Source organism: Marmota monax, unplaced genomic scaffold (assembly GCF_021218885.2).
Source record: "Marmota monax isolate L192 unplaced genomic scaffold, Marmota_monax_Labrador192_F-V1.1 WCK01_AAM20220418_F8-fsc00031, whole genome shotgun sequence".
Lineage (NCBI taxonomy): Eukaryota > Metazoa > Chordata > Mammalia > Rodentia > Sciuridae > Marmota > Marmota monax.
The window spans coordinates 3,038,048-3,064,491 of record NW_026695197.1 but is presented as its reverse complement, the minus strand read 5'-3'; the positions used below and the strand labels follow the sequence as shown (position 1 = coordinate 3,064,491).

Genomic DNA, 26,444 nt, shown 5'->3' with positions numbered 1-26,444 from the left:
GCTATTGTGAACTGTGCTGCTATGAACATCTTGTTATTTAAAATCAGAAAAAAAAACCCTGAAAAAGCCTTATCTAAAGTGCTTAGCCATAAATCTTATGGAATCTTACAGGTCCTGCAAAACAGCATTTGAAATCCCTTGATGTAGTTCAACCTTCTGTTTACCTTATGAAGTAACTACAAGCCCAGAGAAGGTAAGAGTTGAATTGCTTGCCCAAGACCCAAACAGTCTTAAAACAAAACTTCAAATCCAATTTTCCTTTTTACACAATATGGTGTTTCCCCTCTGATCCAGCCTCTAAATTCTTCCATTAGAAATGAATGATTTTTAGGCTTTGAACCAACAATTCATGAGTTTAGAATAACCTTAAGCCTTTGTTATGTAATATTTGGAATGACTCCTCAGTAAGAGGGTAATCTCCTCTTGCATGCATGGAACACAAATTAGTTCCCCCAGGGTAGATGTTGGAGATGTGTAAAGTGGCAGGAAGGAAGCATTAGTAAAATTTTGCAGAGGCTCACCTTGGGGTAGGGAGAGCTTGAGTCTCCTGAAATCACCTCAAAAATTTAGCACCATTTTTAAAGTGTCGAGCTAAATGTTTTGGGAAGGATGATCTCAGTTCCCACAAAGGAGAACACATTTTTATTTTGTCTCATAAAGCACTGATGATAACCAAAGGAAAAGTGCCAGATGCAACCTGCCATTAATGGTAGAGCACCTTTGATACTGGTGGGGGTTTTATGAATAATTTAAAAAATATTTCTTCTATGGTATATTATTTGTGCCTGTTCTTTGAATGAATTGATTAATGGTATCTACCATTCATTTCAATGAATTTATGGTCTGAAACAGTATTTTTACCTGTTTAAATAAGAGACAGGGTTTGACAAAGTTGCTGAGGCTGGCCTGGAACTTGAGATCCTCTAGCCCTAGCATCCTGCATCTCAAAGATGGCATGTGTACACCTTGAGCCCAGCTTATTGCAAAAGTATTTTTAACTACTAATTTTAATACATAGTTTACATCTGCAACAACATCTTTAGCATCTTTTTTTGTGTGTGAATAGCAGTGGTGAAATTCGTGACGCAGTAATGGTGAATAAAATAGGTTTATTGAAATATGAGATCCAATGGATTGCTAATTAATCAAATTAAACTTTCTAAATAGGGTACACAAGATTTATTTACCCATTATGTCATTGTATTAGGCCAGATCAGTGACTATGGACCTTTCTTCTTTGGGATGCTCATTAATAGACCTATGACCCTTTTTCTTAGTGAGAATGAGGTTAATGGAGGACAGGATGGGTGACCTCGCTTCTAGGTCCTCATTTGTAACCCATTTGTGGTGATGCTATATGTGTACCTGAGCTTTCACCCCCTTCACTTCCCAGTCTTGACTTTTAATTTATTCTTCTCCATTTCTGGAGAACAGATGGGACATCATAAAGAGAGGACATGAATGCACATTTTTTTTTCTTTTTTGGATCAGCATTCTTCTTGTTTTTTGATGCTATGGGAAACAAAGAAGAAATCAGAAGGAAACAGAAGACAGGAAAATGGAGAATGAAGAGGAATGCTAGCTTTTTTTTCTTTTGTTTTACTTTCTTTCTTTTTTTTACAGTATTAATATGTGTTATGGCAACTGAATATGTAATACTGGTGTGAATTGGCTTTATGTATGTTAAGGAGAAGTAAAATGTTTTTTTTATTAAGATTAGGATAGGGCTAAGAATATTTGAACTTATTTCTGGAGGGGCCCACTGCCCTTGTTTTCCTGTTGTGTGTAACTGCGTAAGAGAATTACCTCTGAGAAGTAGCTGTCCAGGAAGGCCATGTTCATGCCGGTGTCTGCATACTCCCGCAGAGTTCCTATGGTAGAACTCCTCTTCCTCAAGGTCCCCATAGCTCCTCCAGCCACCATGCCCTCAGCCATTCCAACGCCTGTATTGAGTTCCACTCCTGACACACCTCCTTCAACTGTTCCTCCACCTGCATAGGTGTTGGTGTAGATTTCTGAAAAGAGAGGATGTCCCTTAATAGTGCTTGAGTTGCCTATGTTGCTCATGCACCCCAAACATTGCCAGCTGCTGTCTTCCAGCCCTCTACCACCCTACAATAAGCAGGCTCTGGAAAACCAGGCAAGGAACAGCAGGAATTACACCCAGAATCTCCAGTCTTGGTGAGAAAACAAAAGTAGCTGATACAGAGGGAGCAAGTTATGGGAGATAGACTTCGCCTTCGTGTATGCACAGAACTTTCTCCTCTAGACTTAGAGGTTCTGTAGAGCTTGCCAAGAGGAGCGGGGTCTCTGCATCGGTGCCAGTTCCTGCCTTTGCTACCTCTGGCAAGTGCCCCAGCCCCCATGAAAGAATGTGACTTGCATTTCCAACAGTTGAAATTCCAGGTCCTCATTCACACTGGTGCTGAATGGAGAGCTGGAATTCTCACATGACTGTTCAGTCAATGTATATCTTTGCATGGAAAGTGTCAGACTTGGGATACTAAGGAAAAGAAATCTCATGTCTGCTTCAGAATGGGGCAGCTCTCTATTTGGTTCCAGCATTGCACAATATCCAGGTATTTTTCAGTATTCTAAAGTGTGGGTGGGACTGGTAAGTTAGGAAAGTATAAGACACTGTTTATGCAAAAGAACATGTGAATTGAAGGAAAATTCTTCAACTTTTGTTAGAACATATTTGGTGCTTTTTCTTTTGTTCTTATTTACATTGTAAATAATCCCTACAAGAGCCTATGCTCTGTCAGGAACAATTCTCATGTATATTTTGTGACATCTACCTGTATCATACCTAATATGTGTGTAATTTTGATATCATATTTAATATTTGTGTGTGTTTATTTGTTTATTTCTCCTAGCAGCACTTTGAAGTAGGTATTGTGATAATTTCGATTTTAAAGAGAAGGAAATAGGCTCAGGGAAGTTGGGTCTTGCCCAGGGACTATTATTACTAATGAGTGGCTGAGCCAGGAATCAAATGGAAGCACTCTTATTTCAGAGTTTGTTGTAAAAGTCAAGTTTAAGATAGAAAAATAAAGTGGCCACTTCAACATGTCACTTTCCCGGTAATTATACGATCCGTTAAGGAGATCGACAGATATTTTTTGGGGGAGGGAGGGGTACCAGGGATTGACTTCAGGGGCATTCGGCCACTGAACCACATCCTTAGCCCTATTTTGTATTTTATTTAGAGACAGGGTCTCACTGAGTTGCTTAGTACCTCGATTTTGCTGAGGCTGGCTTTGAACTTTCAATACTCTTGTCTCAGCCTCCAGAGGTGCTGGATTACAGTCATGCACCACTGTACCTGGCTGGATATGTTATTTTTTATAAGGTACTGTTAGGTGAGATAGGTTTGGTTGAATAATTTTGCAAATTGAAAAAGAAAAACAGAGTTTATTGTTCACTGACCAGAGGAATCAATACGATCCTGGGTATTAGAGGCTGTCATGGGTGCGCATATATTGGACACATCCTGAAAAGAAAAAAAAAAAAAGATTTTAAAACAAATGTGTTATGTTAAACATTTTAACACTGACATCCACTCATTTTTGTGTCATGGGTAATCATTAAAGCATGCACAAGTTCCACCTAAACTCTGTGCTTCTCTGGAAAGTGACAGACCACTTACCCTGTCCTCGGGTTGGGCCCCCTCTATCCTCCAGGACTGCATCACTCCTTCTCCACCCTCAGGCACAGGAGCAAACCTGGTCCCCAGGCCCTCTGGTTGTCTTCGTTTGCAGCAGCACATGAGCAGCAAGAGTGGCGACACTGCCCAAGAAAGCAATAAGTAAGGGTTAAAATCTGTCGCTCAAGCTAGGAAGCCAATGAATTCATTGGTTTTTTGTGGCATTATGGTTAGAACCAAAGAGATAAATATTAAGATAAAAAATATTTAGGATAAATACTAAAATAAAATAAATTTTGCTCCTACAGGATTGAGAACACATCCATGTCTATAAATACTAACTTACCAAATCACATAGGACTTTAGAATGGAAATGGAGGGAGTGTGAGATCACTTAATCCAGACCCTTTACTGATAAATTAGGAAAGTAAAGTCCACTCTTTCCTCTAGTCCAAGATTCCTGAGCCTGTTGGTAGCATATTCAGGTCAGGAAGACTAATGAAATTCTAGTGCTATCCTGCAGAAAATGTAGCTGATTCTAGGTTTTAACCTTTAAATTCCCAAAGGCTTAAACATGCAGGTGCTTGGGTCTCATTTGGGGTTAGGACTCAGATGTGAGTAATTATAAAGCCTTCTAGGTGTTTCTTATGTGCTGCTAGGGCTGAGAACAACTGATTTAAAGGCTAGCTGCCATCTCAGCTGCTCTGGAATTGTGTTCTGGGAAAATGTCTCTAATATTATTTTGAGCATCATCCATTATTTTTTTATAGATTTACAAAATCACAGATTATTTTAAGGATGATAGGCTGTCCAAAAGTCAGTTGCTAATTTTTTATACTTTGAAATGATAATGTTTTAATTTGTGCTCATTCATTAACACATGTTCAATCCTTTTTAATTTTAGAACCAGTGTTTGATCCCCATGAAACTGAAGTCTTGCAAGGGCAACCTAAAATACGTGAAGTATTTCTGTTTCGAGGCTCTGCATGGTTTTTAAAAAGGTATATAGAGAGGAGAACTTCATTTTGAAAGTTCTGCTTGGGGCTCTTGCCATGATCTTAGTTCAGAGCCCAGAAGCTAATTCCCTTTTCTAAACTCGATTCCAAGCATCCTATTGCATCATAGTCAGTAGGTCACCAGATCACCTGAGCTCCAGGTCCTTACTGATTCCTTGTTGCCTGTGGACCAAAGCCCAGAACATTTGGTATATCATGAACGTGCCTCCACGTGGGCCCCCAACCTATTTTTTAGCCTGTTCACCTCCTGAGTGTGCTCTGCTTTTCCATCCTCCTCCTGTCTGTTGTTTTATTTTGGTTTTTGGTTCTGAGGATTGAACCCAGGGCCTCACTCATGCTAAGCATGTGCTGGGATATACTCCTAGCCTCTCTCTGTTTGTGCTATTTCTTTGTTGTAGATGGCTATTTGGCTTTCCTACAAACATCATCCTTCTAAGAAAATTCTCAGCTTTCAAAGGCCGGCTGAAAATCCATTTCTTCCATAAAGATTTTCCCAACCTTCCTATTTTGAATTAATTGCTTTTGCTTTTCTGCTCTTAAAGCATGTTGATGAAATTCCCATTATAAGTTTATTTTATGCTCTTCTATATCTATGTTGGTGATTAGCATGGTTTCTCATTTTCAGGACACTCACTAACTTCAGGTCATCTCAGGTACCATTACTGAATAGATGCCTACCTTATCAGCCCCATCATTTATTTCCAAGGACACACAAAAATTGCCATAGATTCTAAAAAGAAACAGCCACGTGAGCCTAGCCATCTTGGTGTGCCTGGTGACAGCCCTATTTTGAAGAACTGCTGAAAAGGTGGACTTAATACAATACTTACAGAGCAGAATTAAGCCACCCATCGCCATCATGCCAATTGCTGCTGGTCCAAGACCAACATTTGAATCTCCAGCTTGGTCATCAGTGATTGTCCCATACATGTCATCAGGGGATGAGCTGATGTCTTCATTATAGATACCAGGAGTGCTAGAGTGCAGGCATATGCCATTGCTATCACAACTGCAGGCATCAAATTGCACAATCTGTGGCAATTCACATGCCCTGTTATAGCTGTCCTTCACTAGGATTGGGATTTGGTGAAGTCCTGGAGATATCACCTCATCAGTTGTCAGGATTGCAAAGGTTCCTGAAAAGGAAAAGAAGAAACTGAATCAATTAAAATTCCTTGAGGGTAGCTCTTAATACCCAAGACTAAATTAGAAACCGAAGTTTCCATGCTCTTAGTCGTAAAGCATCCTCTCCTTTGATTAATATTTTCATTTATAATTAATTGTTCAGTACTGCTCCCTGCTTATTTCTACAAAGCAGGCAGGGACTCTGTTGGTTAATTCTGGAGCAACAATACCTGGAATTTGATAGACACTCAATAAAATTGGTCTAATGATGAATTATACTTAGTTGAAAAAAATATTGGAAGTTTCCTATTGAGTATTACAGTTCACAAAATAACCTCCTTAGGGCTGTTATTTATTAATTGCCTTTGCATTTAAAATTAATTCAATAGCTATTCTAATTCTTTGTGCTACCTTGCTTATGAATTTCTATGTGAAATATTGCTTAAACATTGGTTGATATATACTTATTAACCCAGGGAAAGTTTAGAGATGATTAAATCTTTACCTAAAATATGAATAGTAACGAACTAATGTTAATAGTAACTGATTAATGTAACACATAATTTTTTTTGTTGTGATGGTTTATTACCTTCAGTTAGCTTTATAAAAAGCCAGCTGTGTCTGTCAAAATCTAACCTGTGCACAAAATAAGAATCAAGTAAGGCAACATCACAGCAAGAAGACAAAGTTCATTGCATTCTTCAACATTAACATGGATTCTAGGAAAATTCTCTCTAGTGTGGTTATATTTATTGGCAAATTTATAATGTCATTTGTATACCTTTGCCAACCTTCATGTAAAACAGTTTATAAAAATATTTTTTACTCAGAATACCTAGGATATGAATGAAAAAAAAAGTGGCTAGCAATTATCATTTAAGAATGGTCTATTCAGCTTTATAGAGGAAGGTAGATTCAGAGTTATCCTGATTTTATTGGAATTTCTTTAATGTGTTTAGCTTTTAAAATATTGACATGGTTTTGTTGCCAAAAAAATAAAATAAAAAAATCTTACACCAAGTCTTTATTGGTGGTATTTTTTCCTGTATCATTCAGAGTTTCTCCATTCTGTAAAGTCTGTGAATGATGAAGCCTGGTGGTCTCAGAGTGGTAGGAAGTATTTTCTCTCACTTTGAGGGTAGTCTGACGCCCTCCTTGGTACCCCTCAAAGTTTTTTGTATTGCCCCAAATAAATGTGAACTCAGGGTACTATCTTAGTCCAAATTAGGTTTCTCATAGTATTTAATTTTCAATTTATACAATTAATGTTTCAGGAGAAAGAATCCATGGTAGATAAAATGGTATGTTGTTTAAAATTTACTGATTTAAAAAAAAAATCAACGTCAGACATTCATTTCTATGTATCTATAGTCAGCACAGATACACAGAATGAGTCTTTCGCTTCACATTCTTTGGTTTATGCAATCCTTTATGTTTAAGTACTTTGCATGATTCTAATTTTAATGGCTTTGTAGTACCACATCTTAATAATATGTACCAGAATTTGTTCAACCTTTCTTCTAATACCGGGAAATTTGGGTTTAAATTTTTATCCTTACTAATAGCTCCCGATTAGAAACATTTTCATGGATCTTATGTGCTCCTTAGTAGACTATATGTAAATGTGTCTACATGAATACCCAAATTTCAGAGATTAGTGACATGCATGAAATTATTCAGAATAGGGAATTGTGACATTAGGTGATTTAGTTAAGCGTTCTGTTTATTTCATCTGATCAAATATTGGTTTACTTACTATATAAAATGTTCGGTAAACTGGTATCTGTTATTTATATACCACTATTTATAAATGTAGCATTGATGAAACATTTTGACTTTTATTTCAGTCTAAATTTTTCCTCAAGTATCCTAAGTGTGTATAAGAAGTTTTGTTTTTTTTCCATTTAATGTGAATATGGCAAGAATTATGAAAAACAGACATAGAAATGACTTACCTAATTATTTGGTAACTGTTTTGCTTTTGGACTTAAAGTGTGACCCAGTTTACATTTCACTTACCATTTATTGGTTCGATATTCCATATGTCAGCTGTTCCTGGTGGCTCATCAACAACACAGAAGGTAAAGGGAGCCCCATAAGAATGATCACTAACATAGATAGGGACCGATGGAGAAACCATGCAGGTGGTGCTGCTTTCAGGACAAATGACTGGACAGTAGTCATTGACATCAGGAACCTCAATACATATGGTTCCTGTAGCTGTTTTCCTAGAGCCGTCTGAAAAGCAAAGCATTATGTGTTGAGGTAAATGGTGCCAGGGAGAAAACTCTGTCTCATATTTCATGATGATGCAACAGTATATAGGAATCGTTCACCAGTTCATCAACCTGCTGTCACTCTTGCTCTTCCTTTGTGTGTTTCATTTCAGTCACATTGGCTTCTTTTGCTTTTTTTTTTTTGCAGTGCTGAGACCTGCACCTGATGGCTTGCTCATGCCAGGCAAATGCTCTACATCACCAGCCCTTTTTGGGTTTCTTGAACAAGTTTTTTCCTAACTTGAGGTTCTTATGCATTCTGTTCACTCTCCCTAAAGCGATTTTCATCTTCATTTCATTCCCCTAGAATCTCTGCATCCTAAGGTGGAAAATTAAATGTCCTTCCTCAGAGAAGTTTCACTGCTTTCTATTCTCACACTGTCCCAATAAATTAGGGCCCCCCAGACCAGGTGATAACCCTCCTTTTGGGATGCTTATGGAGATTTAGGTGTTGGAAATAACTGCAATTAAAATTAAATAATTGTGTATTTTTCTTTCTGTTTCTTTGTTGATTTGAATCCCTTCCTATTTCTCTCTGAAATGGTAATTCTGAAAACAAATATGAGTCAATTAGATTTTTTTTCCTCCTAACCCATTTGAAACAAATTTTTAGTTAACATAACTTATTGGAAAAGCCAGGGGATAAGAATTAGGAATCTGTGCCTGGTCCACTTTTTTATTCTATGTTCTCTGATAGTGAATAAAGAATTTCATGTTTGCTTTTGCAACCCACTTTGGTTTTCTCATCATTTACAGACTAGAACATTATCACTTCTAGGACTTTACTAGGTCATTTTCTGAGAAGTTAATTGATTTTGTTTATCGCTTTTGTGTGTGTATCTAAGTGGAGTCACTGAGTTTACCAAATGACAATAAACCAATGAACTATCCATGTCTAGCATGATTTTGTACAATCTGTTCTGATACCCTATTTAGCAATGGATTTTCTAAAGTGTTTATTCACTCAGTCTCTCATTAGAGAGATGATCGCATAGATTGCTTTGACATTATCTGGTCCTCTTTGCTTTCTTATGGCCTCGTGGTGTAGCAACCAAAGCTGAAGCTATTGCTTACAGCACCTACTCTCCAATGCAGTTTGGTTCCCCTGGAGTTCTGTCTTCATTCATGATGGTCAGGCAGCCTGGGTCAAAACAGAACTGTCTGGATATCTCTGTGCCCGTGCAGACATTGCTCAGGTGACAAATGATGAGCCTGCGTTTAGTTTACCATGGATACATTTTGATTACACTTTCACTCTCTCTTTCTGCACTTGAAATGACTACTTTTCTAATTCTAGTTTAGGAAGATTGGCTTCAAATATAATCAATATGTAAACATGGGGTGTGGTCAACATGGTTAGAATCCATTTCCTTCTAGAATACTGATAGTAAATATTATTCATAAACTGACTCAGATGTTGAAAGTTACACCCTTAGGATGAAGACCAGAATCTGTGGCCCATTGCTTGGACTTTAATCATGGTCTCTTTTTGAATCTTACACTGCTCATTGTATCTTTCTCTTGTTTGGCTATTGTAAAGATCAGATATAAAAGTAGTGCAAACCTACAGTATTTATCTTACATTAGGCATGTGTTTGAGACATCTATCTTTCCCCTTCTTTCCTGGTTACTGACCTATCTCTGTTTTGTTCTGTAGCAGCTGGTTTCCTAGGCACTGCTCTGAAGAATCATTAACTGCTGAATAATCAACAAATACTGTTGCTACTCATCCAGATGAATGTGTAATAGATTTTCTCATGTGGGAAGTGGCTCAATTACAAATTAATTCAGTGCATTTGTGCTTCTGTTTTAAATTTGAATCTTCTATCTGGAATAATCTAGTACTTTCATGGATCATAGTATCTTATTCTGGGCAATATGTCTAATAAAACAGTACTCATGCAAATTTGTCATTGTAGCTCAGTTTTGGTGGCTCTAAAAAAACTATTGCCTTCCCAGCAGATGATCCCAGAGTGAACTTTGTGCACAGATTGTAGAATTTACTTTAGGTAAGCATTCCTGACATACTCAACAGGTGGGATTAGTCATACTTAAGAGATGAGGTAATAAATGGAAACAAAATTATATACTTTTTCTTTTTTTGGTGATGCTGCAGACCAAACCTATGGCCTCACACATATAGGCAAGCTCTCTACCACTGAACTAACTCCCCAGTCCTATGTATATATATATATATATATTTTATCTTCTATATTTTATGCTGTAAACCGTATTAAATTCTTTTTGAAAGTAGGTGAAATAAATTATTCCTAAGTGTAAATTAAATTCATACATGTAGTTAAATTCAGTTTTTGATCTTAGGTGCTTAGAACGTTCCTTAAGTCTTGCCTATACCACTAAACGATATATTTTGTGACTCATATATCAACATAAGAATAATAACATTTATAATATTTAATATAATAGGATTAATATTTTAAAATATTGGAAATAAATATTCTTACCATCTATAGCCAGGATCTGTGCTGTGTACATCCCATTGGTAATATATTTTGACTTCTTATCAAATTCTCTAGAGAATTGTATTTCACCAGTCCTTGAATCAACTTTTAACCAGTTGCCTGCATCATGCCCTATGATATACCTGTTTTTAAATAAGTACATCATTATGCTTTTATGAAAATTAATACTTTAAAATCACATAAGAGATTCAATGTGGTAAACATATTGTTTCTGCGTGCTTTATAGTGACAATTGTCTTGATTTATAAAAGGTATCTATCTATCTATCTATCTATCTATATGACAATAAGAAGCCAATATTAAATGTAATAATGCACAGGTTGACAAAAAAGTATTGAAATTTCATCATTCTTACTCTTCTAGCTCTGAGTGTAATTAACAAAATGTATGAGTTTCAGATCTATTTATTAAATCATAGCAATATTAAATATATTTTATTTATTTTAAAAAACAAATATGGTGTATTCATTTTTACATGTGGCATACTTAGTATATGTGCTGTGGATTTTAGGGCATCTTGATTTCAGAGAACCCCATTGCTGGCCTGTTTGGGAGTTCTCCTTGATTCTCTCTCTGGGTCTTTTTATAGCTAATGGATTTAAAGTTTTTGACCTAATTGGAGGGAGATTTGGGTCTCTGTACCAGGCACAATTTCAAATCTTCAGTTCATTTATTTGATATTCTTCTTCCTTTCCCCTATACCATCAGGCTTCATACTTTTTTGAATCTGTCAACTTGTTATTTGATTAGTTGAAACTGTTAATATCAAAGTAATTTATAAGTCAATAGACTTTCTTGACTACAAAAATATTAGAAGGAATAAAAGGAGAGAGATGGGAAGCATATAGAGAAGACCCATCTACTTCACTGTTTTACATCGTTTTAATTTGTATCTATGTACCTAGTTCCCCTCATACCTACCTTTCTATTTCTCCCATTATGACTCTTTATGTTCATTAAATTTCTGAAACAACCATGTTTTAGCTTTTCCTATTGTTTTTCTTTTTCCTCTTAGGTTAAGCAGAGGGTTGAAATGAGTCTCAAAGTCATAGACACCCATGGGCTTTAAAAAAACAAGCAGTGACTCATCTTTAGAGTGTGTTTCTGTCTACAATATGATGTAATCAGCCTTAGTCCAGGCTAGTACAACTGGGTACAAGAGATCAAAGAGATTGCTGGAGTAACTTGGGTGGATCTTTAGTTCTACAATTGTTCCTTGCACACAACTAATCTTAAAATCAATCGGAGCTCTTACAAAAAAAATTTCAAATGCCACACTAGTTTTCTTAAAGAAATATTCATACAAAGAAGAGCAAAACAAAATCTTAAAAAAGTGTTTATAACCAAAATACACTAGCAGATACCACCATAAATTAACAATGGCCAGAATCAGGCTACACCAACATGAATCAAGCATTGGCAGTACCTGACATTTGTTGCAGGATTTCCTGTGTCCATATCCATGGCTGTGTATGTGCCAAGCACATAATTCAATAAGGAATCTCCTCTTATTCCTTCCCGTACACTAAAAGTCATGGAACTAGGATGAAATGTGGGTCCTTCTCTCACGTTAACAATTTGAATTCTCACAGGGGTTGAGTGCATTCGGAATTGAGAAGCAACGGAGTGGTGAAAATCAGCTTGGTTTTTAACTCCAATACCAAGATTAACATTAGGCACTTGTTCATAATCCAGGGTCTAAAATAACGAAAAGTGAAAAACTCTGAAGCAGCCAACAACTCTCTTTTTATAGAAGGAGAAACCAGGACTAAAGCCCAGGAGCTTTGCAACTCAGATTTTAAATGGGAAAAATAGTCATTACTGCATTGGGTATTTTAGCATCTGATTCTTTTTTGTCTTTTGGCATAATCAGGTAGGTATGTAGGTCATTTAAGTCTGTGGCTTTAAATTGGAGTCTAGTTTTGAATTTTTTATATAAAAACCCTTATACAAATGAACAGTTTATAAAAAATAAAAAATAAATTTAGAATGAAATAAAAAATGTTCACAACCGTTGAATGAATAAATCAATAGGACCCAGATTTCCTTTGTAGAACTCACATTTGAGAATCTGTTGGAAGTATGAAGAGCAGATTAAAGGAGTCAAAATATCTGACATAATTAAACAAATAATTTTTTAAAAATTATACAAACAGTTCTAAAGATCTTAGGAGTATTATAGTCAGCCTTACACTATAATTTAATTGCACTGGGCTTGGTGGATAAGAAGACTTCTTTATAGAGCTCATTCAAAAAAGTAAATACCACACCCTGAGAAAAATAACCTTTGAACTTGGTTTGCTGGGTGAAAGATGAATAGAATCGTTTTATCTAGAGTGACTGATGTGGTGACATGAAAAGTTCCAAGAGAAAAAGCCATTGTAAAAAAACAAGGGAGTGCTGGCCAATGTCTATCCAGATGTGCTCTGGAAGCTAAGGTGAGCATCACTTGCGATACATTTGCCAACAACAAAAGCCAAGATGTCTGTGGTCCCAGGGAAGTTCCAGGACATCATGAATGTTTTATTAGATTTTGGAGTTCAAATTTCCACATGTGCTGATAAGATAGATAGAAATATAAGCAGAAATTCACATGAATTTTTGTTGGGACATGGCTTAGCATGCCTCACTTGAATTTCAGCTAAAACCCTTGAGTTCAAGGATTTTGATTGCTTTTATACATCTGTTGACAGTTGCCACCATAATACAGATGAATGTTCCAGTGCACATAATATGAATTACGGAGCTAAATAGGAATTGCATACTCAAAGATGAATTTTCAATGGGAAGAGATTCCTGTTCTATAACTCAATTTTTGTTTTCTAGAATTCCATGTTATCTTTAAGTAAATGAAAAATCTGGGAACTCTATTCTGGTAGAGAAATCTCTTGGGGTTTTCCTATGTTTATACACACAAATACACTTCTGTTCATTACAGTAGTTCTCTCCCTAATGAACAGACTGTAATGCAAACAGACTAACATGTGCCTACATTTTTACCTACTATAGGAACTCATGGAATCTAGGGACAGGAAGTTGATTGAGGATCAATATTCTTTTTAGCAGGGAAGATTACAAGGGGAAATGCAGACATTTGCATTTATTTTTTCCAAGTGGGATCCTTTGTCAAGAATTTTCTGATTGTGTCTAGACATCTTAGGTTTGCAAAGAGCAACAATAACAAACTGTTTACCCCAAAGTGTCTTCTTGGAGTGAATGACTAAATCAAATTCTTAGGACCTAAGGACTTAATTAATATAGTAATTATTTTTGTAAGTTTGATCTTTTCAGAGTTGAGCTCATAAGCCTATTGCTATTTTTTTTTAAATTCCAAAGCATATCTTAGTGTTTAATAAAGGGCTGAAAACTTTTTTTTGGTCAAAGATGTGATAGTAAATATTTTAGATTTTGGGAGTTGTGTACAATTTCTGTCTTAGTATTCATCTCAGCCCTTGCAGTATGAAAATAGCTAGAGAAAAATGTATAAATGAATGAATGTACCTGTGTTCCAACAAAAAATTTATTTATAGAGTAGAGGGTTGGCCAGATTTGGCCTATGGGTCAAAGTTTGTTGACCTCAAAGCAACATTCTCAAACAGTAAGACTACAGTGTATTCTTTGAGTCCTTGTGTTTTCGGAAAGAATTTTAAAATTTTGTGGTTTCGTTTGAATGACAAAAAGTCTATAGATATCTTCTATAATTTTGGTGACCCTATCATAAATTAATACACTGCATGATTTCAGTGCATGATTGTATTTTGTTGGCAAAGTAATAATACTTTAAAAATTGCATCAGGCACTTGAGAAAAGGAAAGATACTTGATGCACAGATGATGTGTTTATATTAGGTGAAGGCTAAATGGATTCCTAATATACTTTTAAAAAAATTCACAGTAACTTCAACAGAAAAAAGTAGTGACCAAATGGAATAATCACAAGCATATTATGTACCAACCTAAATAGATGTGCTTGTGTGTGTCTGAGTGTGTATTTTCCTGCCTATAAGTGTTGTTTATATTGTTAATGGCAATTTCCTTGGAGAAACAAAATTCTCTCATTATATGAATATTCATGTGATCTTATTGGTTTGTGGTTTTGTTTTTAATTTATCAATGTTTAGATTTCATTGTTGCCCATGAAGTAAAATAATAAAGTAGTTTAAGAAAAAATATAGGAAAAAGTCACCCCTGAGAGTTCAGTATTCAAGGTTCTCAGCATAATGACCCTATGCAACATCTATATTCCTCCTCTTTCTTTCCTATGTAAAACCTCTGCTTAGCACAGCCTCACAGGGCTCTTACCAGGGACCAAATATGTGGCATGTTTTCTTGCCTCTCTGTGTTTTTGTTCCTGCCATTATCCACAGTAGCAATCTCAGTTACAAGGTCTTACTTAAATCCTACTCTCTGCTTTTCAGACAAATCTAGCTCAGAAGGATCCCCCCTTCTTGTATGTCATTAATTAGTCCATATTTCATCCATTTGGCAATCAGTTAAGTTTTATATCATGAAATCTTTAACATTACTTATTATATTGCTAAATTCACAGCTGTTATTTAATTCAAAGATACTTCCTTTATGTTATCAAATAGATCTGGGCACTGTGAGAACAAACCAGTCTTCTTATTTTTCCTTAGTAATAACTGTATTGTTGGGAGGGAAGAGTCAGACTGACACAGTGGCCTGCTTGAGACACATGTCAATATAAGCTGCATTCAAGGTTTTATGGAGTACTTTAAAGGCAGATTCTGTCACTGAGAATTATTAAAAAATTCCTTGAAAGAAAATATCGCAGATCCCATACTATACCTTGACTACTTTCAAAATGCCTTCGTTGGTACGTGGGTCTGTTTGAATATCAAACCAGTTTCCATCATTTCCAGAAAGGATTAAATATTGTGCCAACCAATTATCGGTGCCTTCTTCATCAAGATCGATTGCTCGTAGTCTGATCAGTTCTGAACTCAAACAATTTTCTTCAATGCTTGCTGAGTACTGAAATGACATGGATTGATTTTTATAATCAATGAATTTTCAAAAGCAAAAAGATACTTACTAATACATAGTCATCTTCTAAAATGCTAAAGATGAACTATGTCAATGAGTTTGTACTGTTGTTAAATGGCAAATGTCCAATCATAAATAAAAGAAATAATTCTATGATAATAAAATAGATTTTCATGTGCTGCATGTGAAATCAAGATCAAATTGGCACTTTCTTATTTTGTCTTGATTTTAGAATTCAAATGATTGTCTTCATCTGCATCTGTGGCACATAGCTTTATCACTAGTGCATCTAGAAATAAAGATAATGGTGGAAAATGGCTGGGAATTCCATTAAAATTAGTTCAGCAAATCAGTAGACATAAAAAGGAAGAGTGGTTGGACTTCTGAATTCTCTTCATTAGAGTTTTCTATGAGTGTGTGTCTGAGTGTGTATATTTTTATCAACAGTATATTTTTATCGACTCCATTCCTTTCTGTTAGATAGGGATCAGATTTTTTTCTGTAAATGGCTGATAATAAATACATTAGGTTTTATGGCCCAGAAAAATCCCCCCCTTTTTTTTTGTCTCTGCTGTTGAAGCACAAGGTAGCTACAGACAGCATGGAAAAGAATGATCAATAAAATACATTTTTACAAAAACAGGTGGCAAGTCAGATTTGTCCCTGGTATTCTACATTTTACGTTTTTATGCCTGAATATGAAAATTGAAGTTGAGACTGCTTGGGATTCTGGTGGAATTAATTCAGCCCATCATGAGTCATATATGAACATATTACTATTACATTATTCTGATTTATATCAACGAATTTATACATTTCTGTGAGGAGAGTATATGGAGTAGATAGTTCTTGCTTTCAGATAGATTTTCTTTGAAATAGTGAGTTAAAAATAAACATATAGAGGCTAGGGTTGTGGCTCAGTGGTAGAGCGCTTGCCTTGCACGTGCAAGGCACTGGGTTCGTTTCCCTGGCACCACATAAAAAAACTAAATAAACAAAATAAAGGTGTTGTGTCCATCTACATCTAAAAGTATTTTTAAAAATAATTTTAAAAGATAAATATACAACATTAAGTTATATTATTATACACAAGAAATTCAGAGTTCATCCATACAAGCGACAAAACCAGGCTCATGAATTAATAGGAAAGCAAATCGATTACTGATACTTATGGAAGAATGATCATAGGAAAATCCACTTACTGAAGTCTTCTCTAAGATGGGGAAATTATCATTGACGTCCAAAACCTTGATTCTACAGTCACACTCAGAGGACAATCCATCTTCAGCTCCATCACGATCAGAGCCCCGCACAAGTAGGTTGTACATACTGTGTTGCTTAATTAAGATGAAAAAAAAAATTGTAAGACTTAGATCTTGTCTTGAATAGAATTTAACATATTCCAGTGCCTTTATCTGTCTTTTCTTTTATATCCACATTAAATAAAATCTATATGATTGATCTTTTAATTTTCATTAAAAAATGACTTTGCTTGTTTTCCATCCCTCCTTCACGTGGGATTAAGGGAAGACATGGATCATTTCATCTTTGTCTCTTCATAACTGAATTCTTTATTTCTTATCATTCCATTCACAGAAGGCTTTACCTCTCTGTCAAGGAAACTGGACATGGTGCGGACTTCTCCAGTGTACCTGTTCACAATGAACATTGGTGCACCTGCAGGCTCCTGAGAAATGATCTTGTAGGCGATTTTAGAATTCAAATGATTGTCTTCATCTGCATCTGTGGCACTTAGCTTTATCACCAGTGCATCTAGAAATAAAGATAATGGTGGAAAATGGCTGGGAATTCCATTAAAATTAACTCAGCAAATCAGTAGACATAAAAAGGAAGAGTGGTTGGGCTTCTGAATTCTCTTCATTAGAGTTTTCTATGAGAGTATATTCCATAACTCACAGCTATACTGGTGATTAGTAAAACAGCAGTGGTTTGCTTATATGAAACTTATATGAAACTTTCTACTATTTATAAAGTACTTTACTCCTTAAATGATTAAATGGTAAAATAGTAAATATAGAGCTCTTTAGTGTGTGAAAAAGAAGTTCAGAAGACTATCAAAAGTCAAAGGAAGTGATTGTGTCAGTTTCAATTTTTTGCTATGGTCTTGTGAAACTACTTTAAAATGCCCCATTGAGAAAGATTATAACTTAGTTAAATTCAACATTGCAATTATTTACTGAACACCCACATTCTTAATTGTCACTCACCTAAAAATCAGAGAATTACTATAGATTACACTTTACTAAGTAGTCAAAAATACATAATTACTGAAAAGAAGATTTGCTCATAGGAATATAAGACATTTTTAATTATTCACAGAGACAGAGAACAGGCATCCCAAGTCAATCCCCAAGGATAGTAGTGCATGGGGCACATTTTCCAGAGTTGACAGATTCCCTGACATACTTTTGCTTTGCAGGTCCCAAAGTAAAAAATCCTACCCCAGAAAACCAGGAAAGCCCTAAATAGAAAGAGCCAGGATTCCAGGACATCATAGTCTGTGCAGGTTGTGCCCTGGCCCTGCAGTCTTTATCTAGTAACTACTCTCTCTGGAAGAAGCATTAACGACTTCTTTTTTTTAGCTTGTGATTTTTAAAAAAATTCTAATTTGTTATGTATGACAGCAGAATGCATTACAATTCATATTACACATATAAAGCATAATTTTTTCATATATCTGGTTGTACACAAAGTAGAGTCACACCATTTGTGTTTTTATATGTGTACTTAGGGTAATGATGTCCTTCTCATTCCCCTGTCTTTCCTACCCCCATGCCCCTTTCTTCCCCTCTCTCCTTTTTGCTTTATCTAGAGTGCATCTAATCCACCCATGCTCCCCCTCCAACCCCATTATGAGTCAGCATCCTTATATCAGAGAAAACATTCGGCATTTGGTATTTTGAAATTGGCTAACTTCATTAACAACTTCTCATCAGCAAGGTGGTGACTTGGATGAAGGTTTTGCCTTCTCTTCCTTCACCAAGGCTGTCCTGAAGTATGTTAGCAAGGAAGCACTCTCTGTTTTGCCTCCTTTTGGCAAATCTTTCTCTCTGCCTCTTTACGTTCTCCCATCCTTTACATTAAAAACCATTTTGTGTTTATCTGCTTTACTTCTGAAACTTATTATTTTTTTTCCCAACATTTCCCTCCTAATGGACTTAGAGGTATTTTGGCAGGATTTGTAAGGGAAAGGGATGTTAGAGGACTGTGTGTGAGGAAGAGGCATAGCCAGCACCATCACTCTGCCCTGGTGTGGTTCAGCCAATAATTTTGAGGACAGACCAGAAAGGGACCTTATTTAACATTCATGATTTCTTCCTCAGGTTACTCTTGTGGACTCAGTACACCGTGAACCCATGAATACTTGAGAAAGGTGCAAGCACTGGCTTAATTGCATGTGTAAAAATACCTAAAAATAAGAGGATATTTAGTATTTTTAGGCATGAGTTCTTTTCTGAGTTTTCAGTTAAAGTTTGTGGAGTTTAGTCAAAAATGCAAGTTGAGCTCTTTCCGATCTTTAAGTTACCAATATCTGTAAGTTTCATTGTTCTAAAGCTTTTGATGAAAGGAATTAGATAAGGTGTAAAGCAGAGAAAGGGCATCTTCTGACTTACTGGCATCACTGTTTTCTTCAATGCTGGCTGTGTACACGTTCTGTGTGAAGACCGGGGGGTTATCATTTATGTCCATAACTTTGACTCTGAGCTCCAGTGGTCTCTCTAAATCTTCACCCCGTGAATTCAGAGCCCGGCAATAGATCTGTGGAAAGTTGAGAAAAACAACAACAACAACAACAACAACAAACCCAAAATTGACATTCTCCACCAAAGGAAAGGAAGTAACATGTTTGAAAGGGCAGGCTGAAATATGTAAAAGAAACAATTTTTTATTGAAGTCAGACCATATTGTCGTCTACAACTAAAATGTCATCAAGACATTTGGTCATGTGCTACTGCAACACACAAGAGAATCCTGCATTATAAACATACATTTTCACTTTTCCCACTCCCTCACGTCCTTCATTTGTTTCAATTTAGTGTTTTATCAAAAGTAAGCCATATGCCTGAAATGATTCAAATTTTTTTTCTTTCTTTAGTTGTAGATGGACACAATCACTTTATTTATTTATTTATTTTTATGTGATGCTGAGGATCGAACCCAGTGACTTACATGCTAGGCAAGTGCTCTACCACTGAACCACAGCCCCAGCCACTGAAATGATTTTTTTTTTAAAGGAAGAAAAATAATATGAATAAATCTGAACACACTGCTGTGACTTACCAAGAAGAGTGGAGTTATCTCTCTGTCCACCACCGAAGTGATGTTAATTTCCCCAGTGCGAGGATTAATGGTGAACACCCCGTAAGGTGGCCGATCAATCCCTGCTCCAGAGATTCGGTATGTAATCTTATGATTCACTTCACAGTCTGATCGAATCTATAAGCAAAGTGGTTTAGGATTATGAGAGCAAATCATAAACCTCAGAATGTCTTGGAATGAAAGCAAGTGGGAATTGAAGCCAGATGGTGTTTGGTTTGAGAGCCCAAGACTTATTCAAACATCTGCTCTTGGTGAGGACAACACTATTACCTGACAGGCTTGTATGAGATGATTATACAGCCCCAGTACAAAGTGTATGTGCACACAGGATACACACTTGATGCTAGATTTGTTATATTAGCAATACGTTCAATTCTCTGATTTTGTTTTCATAGAGACAATCGGATAGAAGAAATCAGGATTGTCAGCATTTAAAAATGTGTTATATTAATAAGTACCCTGCTTAGATTTGAGATTTAGCCAAAATGGCAGATAAGTTAAGAAAATTGGAAGAGAAATACAGTGTTTAGAAAATTTAAAAAATTAATTTATTGTGTCATTCTTCTTCCAAATAGATTTTTATGGCCAATATTCTACCACATGGATTTTTTTTTTTGGGGGGGGGCACAGGGTACAGTGGATTGAACCCAAGGGGCACTTTACCACTAGCTACATCCTCAGTCCTTTTAACTTTTTATTTTGAGGCAGGGTCTCACTGAGTTTCTTAGGGCCTCATTAAGTTGCTGGGACTGGCCTCAAACTTGCAATCTTTTTGTCTCAGCCTCCTGAGTCACTGGGATTACAGGTATATGCCATCACACCTGGCTCTCTACCATGTGGATTTTTAAAAATAGTTTTGTAACTGTTGCTAATAAATTTAAAATAAGATAGTTTATATTTTGAAACTTTATCTGTATACTAAAGATGAGAACATTTGGTAAAAGATTAGAATTTATTATCCAAACAACTACAATTAATTAAAGTAAGTGAGGAATATAATTTCAGTTAGCTCACGTCTATTCCAAGGATCTTTTTTATGTAGAAGAAAACTCAGAAATATCCACAATGCAAATAAAAAACAATGTGCAATATGAGGAGGATAACATAAAGTTATAACTATGAATTTAATGAAAATATAAATGATAATTTAAAAATAATTTAGATAACTTAAAAATAATAATTTAAAAGCTTTCTCTAGCCCCTTTTGTTGAGGGTCTTGCTAAATTGCCCAGGATAATCTTAAACTTGTGCTTCTCCTGTCTTAGTCTCCTAAGTAGCTGAGAGTATAGGTGTGTGCCACTATACCTAGCATTTTTTCTTGAGCTGAGGTTACACCCATAACCTCATTGCTAATACTTACTCTATTTTGTTGTTGTTGTTGTTAATTTGAACCTGGGGGAACTCTCTCACTGAGCTATATCCCTAGCCCATTTAAAAAATTTGAGACAGTATCTTGTTAGGTTGCCCGCTGGCCTTGGACTTGCAATCTTGTTGCCTCACCCTCCTGAGTATCTGGGATTACTGGCATGTACCACCATGCCTGGCTGATACTTGATTTTTAATGTAAAGCTGTAAAGCAGGAATTTTGGTAGATAAATCTGATGTTGATTTCAAATTTAGTTCAAGGCCAAGAGAGCCAGAAAGAACTAGCAAAGTTGTTAATGTGAATCCTAGTCTGCATGGATTGATGGATTACACATGATTCTTTCTTTAGCTCTCCTTCTTTATTGGTAGACATTGTTTGTGAAGGCTTTTTAAAATTTTTTCTTAAGCTTTTTTTCCCTCCTCTCCTTTTCAGTATTAAACCCTCGCTTGCATACTAGACAAGCTATTTCCTATTGAACTACATCCTCAGCAAACCCCACGATTTTTCCATGAGATAGTGTCTCCCTATGTTGACCAGGCTGGCCTCAAACTTGTGATCTTCCTGCCTCAGCCTCCTGAGTAGCTGGGAAACAGGAGGCACCATCAGGTTTGGCTTGTAAAAGCCTTTTACTACCCTTCTACCTCCAGGTTGTAGAGATCTGATGGGAACATTTGACATCATCTTTACTTGCTTGACTTAATCAAAAGCGATATACCCTTGATTTTTCGAGATATAGTCTTCAGACTATCATACATTTCCTATAACACAGACATGTAGTTATAAGCAGCACACAAACAAATAAAATCCACTGGTGCTAGAGATCCAAGTCTTTCTTCTTGGACCACTTGGACTCTCTGTTCTGTATCAGCCCCCAGCACGTGGTACTCAAAAAGTATCTCAGCAACACAAGCCATGACTGCAAATGTTCTAGAGCTTTCCTGCACAAAAGCATTGCGATCAGCTCAGGATATTTCCGTTTGTCATCACTTACTCTGGCGATTGGATTCCTCTTCGAGTTGTCCTCTCCTTCTCGACAGGCAGCTGCGAACTTGATCCACTCCCGCTTTTGTCTTCTGACAGTTTGCCACGTTGTCGTGCCATTTTCAATGTCTAGTTCTTTCACCTTAAGCAAAAATGGTTCATATTTCTTACAGAGTTAAAACACTTTTACTTAGGATAGACATGCATTTAACACTGTCAGGAGCATCCAGAAGAAACAATATTGTTGAATTTGAGGAACAAAGGGATTTTTTTACTAAATCACAACTCTGGAAAGACATAACTTGCCTACCTCTGACTACTACTTCTTTTGGAATCATCTTACTTTTAACTAGAAGACTCTAGTGCAACAGATTTCATTAGTTGTCTGTGTGCTCAAAATGGACATACTTAATCATATGATGGAGTTTTTCTCTTATCTGTCTTCACTAGGTAGAGGCCTTTCCTACCTCACCTTTCCTTGAGCTCTGACCAGACTTTACCAACTCTAGAGTGCAGATTGTCACTGTTCCATGTGAGTATGTCCCTTAAAAAGTGGTAGTTAGACAGTTGTGCTCACCTAAAAGAGGGAAGGTATGTTTTCTTCTGTTGATAAAACACCACTGTGGCTAAGCATCCAAATATGTTAATGCAAAATTAGAAGAATATTGTTAAGTGATGGGACCAGAGATAATCTTTTGCATGTCTTTATGGCTTCTCAGTATTGTATGTTTGTATCTCTGCTTGCTATATGTTTGTCCCTTTATAATTTCATGTTACTATTATTGGTGAGTGCTTAACAATTTTATACTAAATACTGCAGAATTTAGAAATGCTACTACATCAAAAACATATACATAATATGAGTTTATTTTTGGAAGTTCTAATGTCTTTATTGAAGCATAAGTGGTTATATGTTTACTTAAGCTAAGACTTTAATTACCACTTTTGGGGAAGCAGATGTTCTATATAAATGGAGTTTTTTTTTTTAAAGAACTAATGCATTTACACTTAATTTTAATACAATTTCTTGAAAGGTCTACATATTTTCTATTTTGTAAATAGAAATTAGAAAAGTAATTTCATCTTTTCCAATGATTAGAGATGATTATAATGAAAATTAACTATGATAATAAAATTAAACACCAACAGAGAACAGGAGAGTAGGTTTATTTCCTGACTCCCACTGCTTGTGTATGTGTGTGTGTGTGTGTGTGTGTTTGGTGCTGGGGATTGAACTCATAGCTTCATTCATAGTAGGCACTGGCCACTGAGCTACATCTCCAGCCCTGTGGATCTCACTTGAAAAGGTACCACATTATTTATTGGCTTAGTTAGTGATACTTAAAAATGTTTTTTATTTTTAATCTTTCCCTCATTCATAGACCATCAATTGTCATTCTTGTTGATGTGTCTAAAAATCCTCTTCCATTCTAAAATGTTTCTTTGCTTCTTTTGCTGTGTCATTGGTTGGTTGGGGGACATGTAAGTAAGCTACTAACATAGTCTGATGAGTAGGTGTCACTACCAAGACACTGAGCTGTCACAAACCATGCTCTAAATAGAAATTTGGGCGTCTGGGTTTTGTCATTACTATTTAAATTTGGTTAAGGTTATTTCTCTTAATTTTGATCTGGATGTCTTACAGATTCAAACACTCTAATTTTTGATATATGATACATTATAGAATCCAGCTTTCTTTTGATTTTATGTAGAGAAAATAATTTTATCATACATTACCTCGACAATAAATTCGCTGTTTACTTCCAGCACCACCTGTCATGGAAGGCACAGTATTAGCAAACATTTTCATATTTAGTGTTATAAAAGCATTGGTAGTATTTTTCAATCCCTTATTTCTTAAATATATATTTAATTACTAATACAGAATAAACTTGAGTAATAGAAAATGGATAAGACTTTCCAATTCAGAAGGTATTTAAACTTTTAGGGAAGATGAAAGAATAACTCTTCAGCAAGACATGATAAGATACCTGCTTCAATGGAGGCACCCATGGGCTCAAAGGAAGGGTAAAATAGGCAACTGAAGGTATCAAAACAAATTTGAGGGGGGCTTCATAGGGAAGTGCGGTTCTGAAGAGAATTGCAGGATGAAGCTGTTTGGATAAGAGGAATTAATAAGGAAGAATATTTTAGCTAGAGTAAAACCAGAACACATGGAAAGGTACAAAGTTTCAGGGGATGTTATAGAAATGGTAAATATTAGGAGGAAGGTAGAGGTGTCATGGAATGAAGTTTGGAATGTCAGTTTGAAGGAAGATCAGGAAGTGCTTAATGCAAGTAGCTTGGCTTTAACTGGCTTTAACTGGGTAGAGGCTGGGCGTGACAAAAACATTGTCTTTAAAATACTGATATAAGGGAAGATTACAAAAGAATGCCCTCAAGACACTTAGGAATTACCAATGGATTAGGTAAGATATAGTTAGAACAGGATCCTCAGTGCTGCGATGGCACTGGAGAGAGAAGGAGATATCACCCCAACACTGATAGGGCTTATAGACTGAGGGATTTGAGGGGAGGAAAAGTCAGATGATTCTAGTGACTTTAGTTTAACTTTCTGGGAGAAGAGAAATACTATTAACAGAAATGGAAACTCAGCAGGAGACTATCACTGCAGGAAGGTGATAGTTTAAGTTTGTTCCATTTATTTTCAAGGCACTTCTAATATCAGAGATAGATACAAAACCTGAAAACATGAAAGTTTTCCAAACAGCCTTGTTTGAAGTTGAAAGAAATGAGGACACAAAATCAAACAGTTTAAGAAGATAAATGGAGTGAACAGAGAATAGAGTCTTGTGGGAAATGCTTACTCTCTGGCAAGGAACTGCAGGAAGAAGTCTGAAGGCAGAGGGCTTTGATTGAGGACAAGAGACCCTGGGTGGGCCAAGAGCAGGTTCTTAGTGTAAGAATATTGAGAAATGTGGAGGATTGGTATAGATTCAGGGTTTAGAAAGGAGAAGAGATTGGATCAGGAGGCAGAAAGAATGCAGTGCTAAGAAGTCAGACAAACAAGGGCTATTTAATGGTTTATGTGCTGTAGCAAAGTCAAGGAGAATGGGAACTGACAGCCCTGGGATTTTAAAGCAGGCAGTCATCGCTCACTTTTGCAAGTGGCATACATCACATTGCAGGAATCAAGAAATTAGTGAGGAGGAAAGTAGAAATAGCGATCATAGATTATATTTTGAACAAGTTAGCATGAAAAAGAAATATGAGGTTTGATGCACTTCAAGGTCTCATTAAATCCAGGAGTAATTTTTTAGTTTGGAAAACCATGACCAAATATATAATCTGTAGGGATAGGAGAAAGGGTTTATGGGAAAAGAATGGTAGAATGAGAAGAGAGAAAGGGAGAGGAGGAGGAAGAGAAGAGGAGGGAGAGGAGGAGGAGGAAAAGAAGTAGTAGATACAGTTGTGATAAGAGAGAGTAGGAATTTTTGTTAAACTAAAAGTACAGGTAAACGATAATAACGAGAAAGAATATTTCCTCCTACATTATTCTATGGTTGGTGAAGATTTGTGGTGAAGCTGAGATGAGGAAGTAAGAATAGAATGCTTATTTCTTCTGTTTGTTGACTTCTCTGTAGAACTTGGTAAACTGAGAGTAAGGAGAGGAGGACACAAGGACTGTCCCGGGGTTGGGGGATGGTGATGGAGGCCGAGTGGAGAGTTAGGGAGGAGATGAGGTACTACTGTGAACTCCAGCCAGTTGGGGAGCAGAGTGAACCTGGGGAGCTCTCGTGAACTGAGGCTGGAGACTGGACAGGTGGAGTGGGCCAGAGCAGATTCTGCAGTGGGGGTGGTTGTAAGAGGGAGCAGAGGGAGGGTATGGGCAGGATTTGTCATGGCAAAAGGTAAGTCCAGAAGGGACCAACAGAGATGAGAAATTTGTTGGTAAGAATTGAGTCTCTTCTTAACTCACTTTCTCATATAAAAATTTACTAGATATGAGTAAAATATCTAGACCCAGGAATGAATATCAATATTTATTAGAATATCATATTATTCAGTTGCATAGAATGTGCTATTTTATTTAATTATTTTGGGGATTAAATTTTTGATGTTAGAAAAGCAGATAATTCTGGAAGGTACAAGAAAAAAATCAAACAGGATCTCATGAACAGGAGATTGGCAATTTTTTGTCACATTTATTCTTTGTAAACCCATACTTCCACAAACTATGTAT

At 36.2% G+C, this 26,444-nt stretch overlaps 1 protein-coding gene across 1 annotated transcript in view; it reads right to left on the bottom strand.

Annotated features, from left to right (window-relative positions):
* The window catches only part of Dsg4 (desmoglein 4), a 41,425-nt gene that overhangs the window by 5,399 nt on the left and 9,582 nt on the right, over window positions 1-26,444 (bottom strand). Inside the window, exons 2-15 of the mRNA XM_046428456.2 lie at window positions 23,978-24,013; window positions 22,251-22,382; window positions 19,855-20,010; window positions 19,188-19,332; window positions 17,159-17,325; window positions 16,755-16,889; window positions 15,355-15,540; window positions 11,973-12,244; window positions 10,529-10,668; window positions 7,807-8,025; window positions 5,493-5,798; window positions 3,650-3,789; window positions 3,430-3,493; window positions 1,807-2,015 (exon numbers count right to left, since the gene is read on the bottom strand). Of these exons, the coding sequence (XP_046284412.2) occupies window positions 1,807-2,015; window positions 3,430-3,493; window positions 3,650-3,789; window positions 5,493-5,798; window positions 7,807-8,025; window positions 10,529-10,668; window positions 11,973-12,244; window positions 15,355-15,540; window positions 16,755-16,889; window positions 17,159-17,325; window positions 19,188-19,332; window positions 19,855-20,010; window positions 22,251-22,382; window positions 23,978-24,013 (2,307 nt within the window). The remainder of the gene's footprint in view (window positions 1-1,806; window positions 2,016-3,429; window positions 3,494-3,649; window positions 3,790-5,492; window positions 5,799-7,806; window positions 8,026-10,528; window positions 10,669-11,972; window positions 12,245-15,354; window positions 15,541-16,754; window positions 16,890-17,158; window positions 17,326-19,187; window positions 19,333-19,854; window positions 20,011-22,250; window positions 22,383-23,977; window positions 24,014-26,444) is intronic.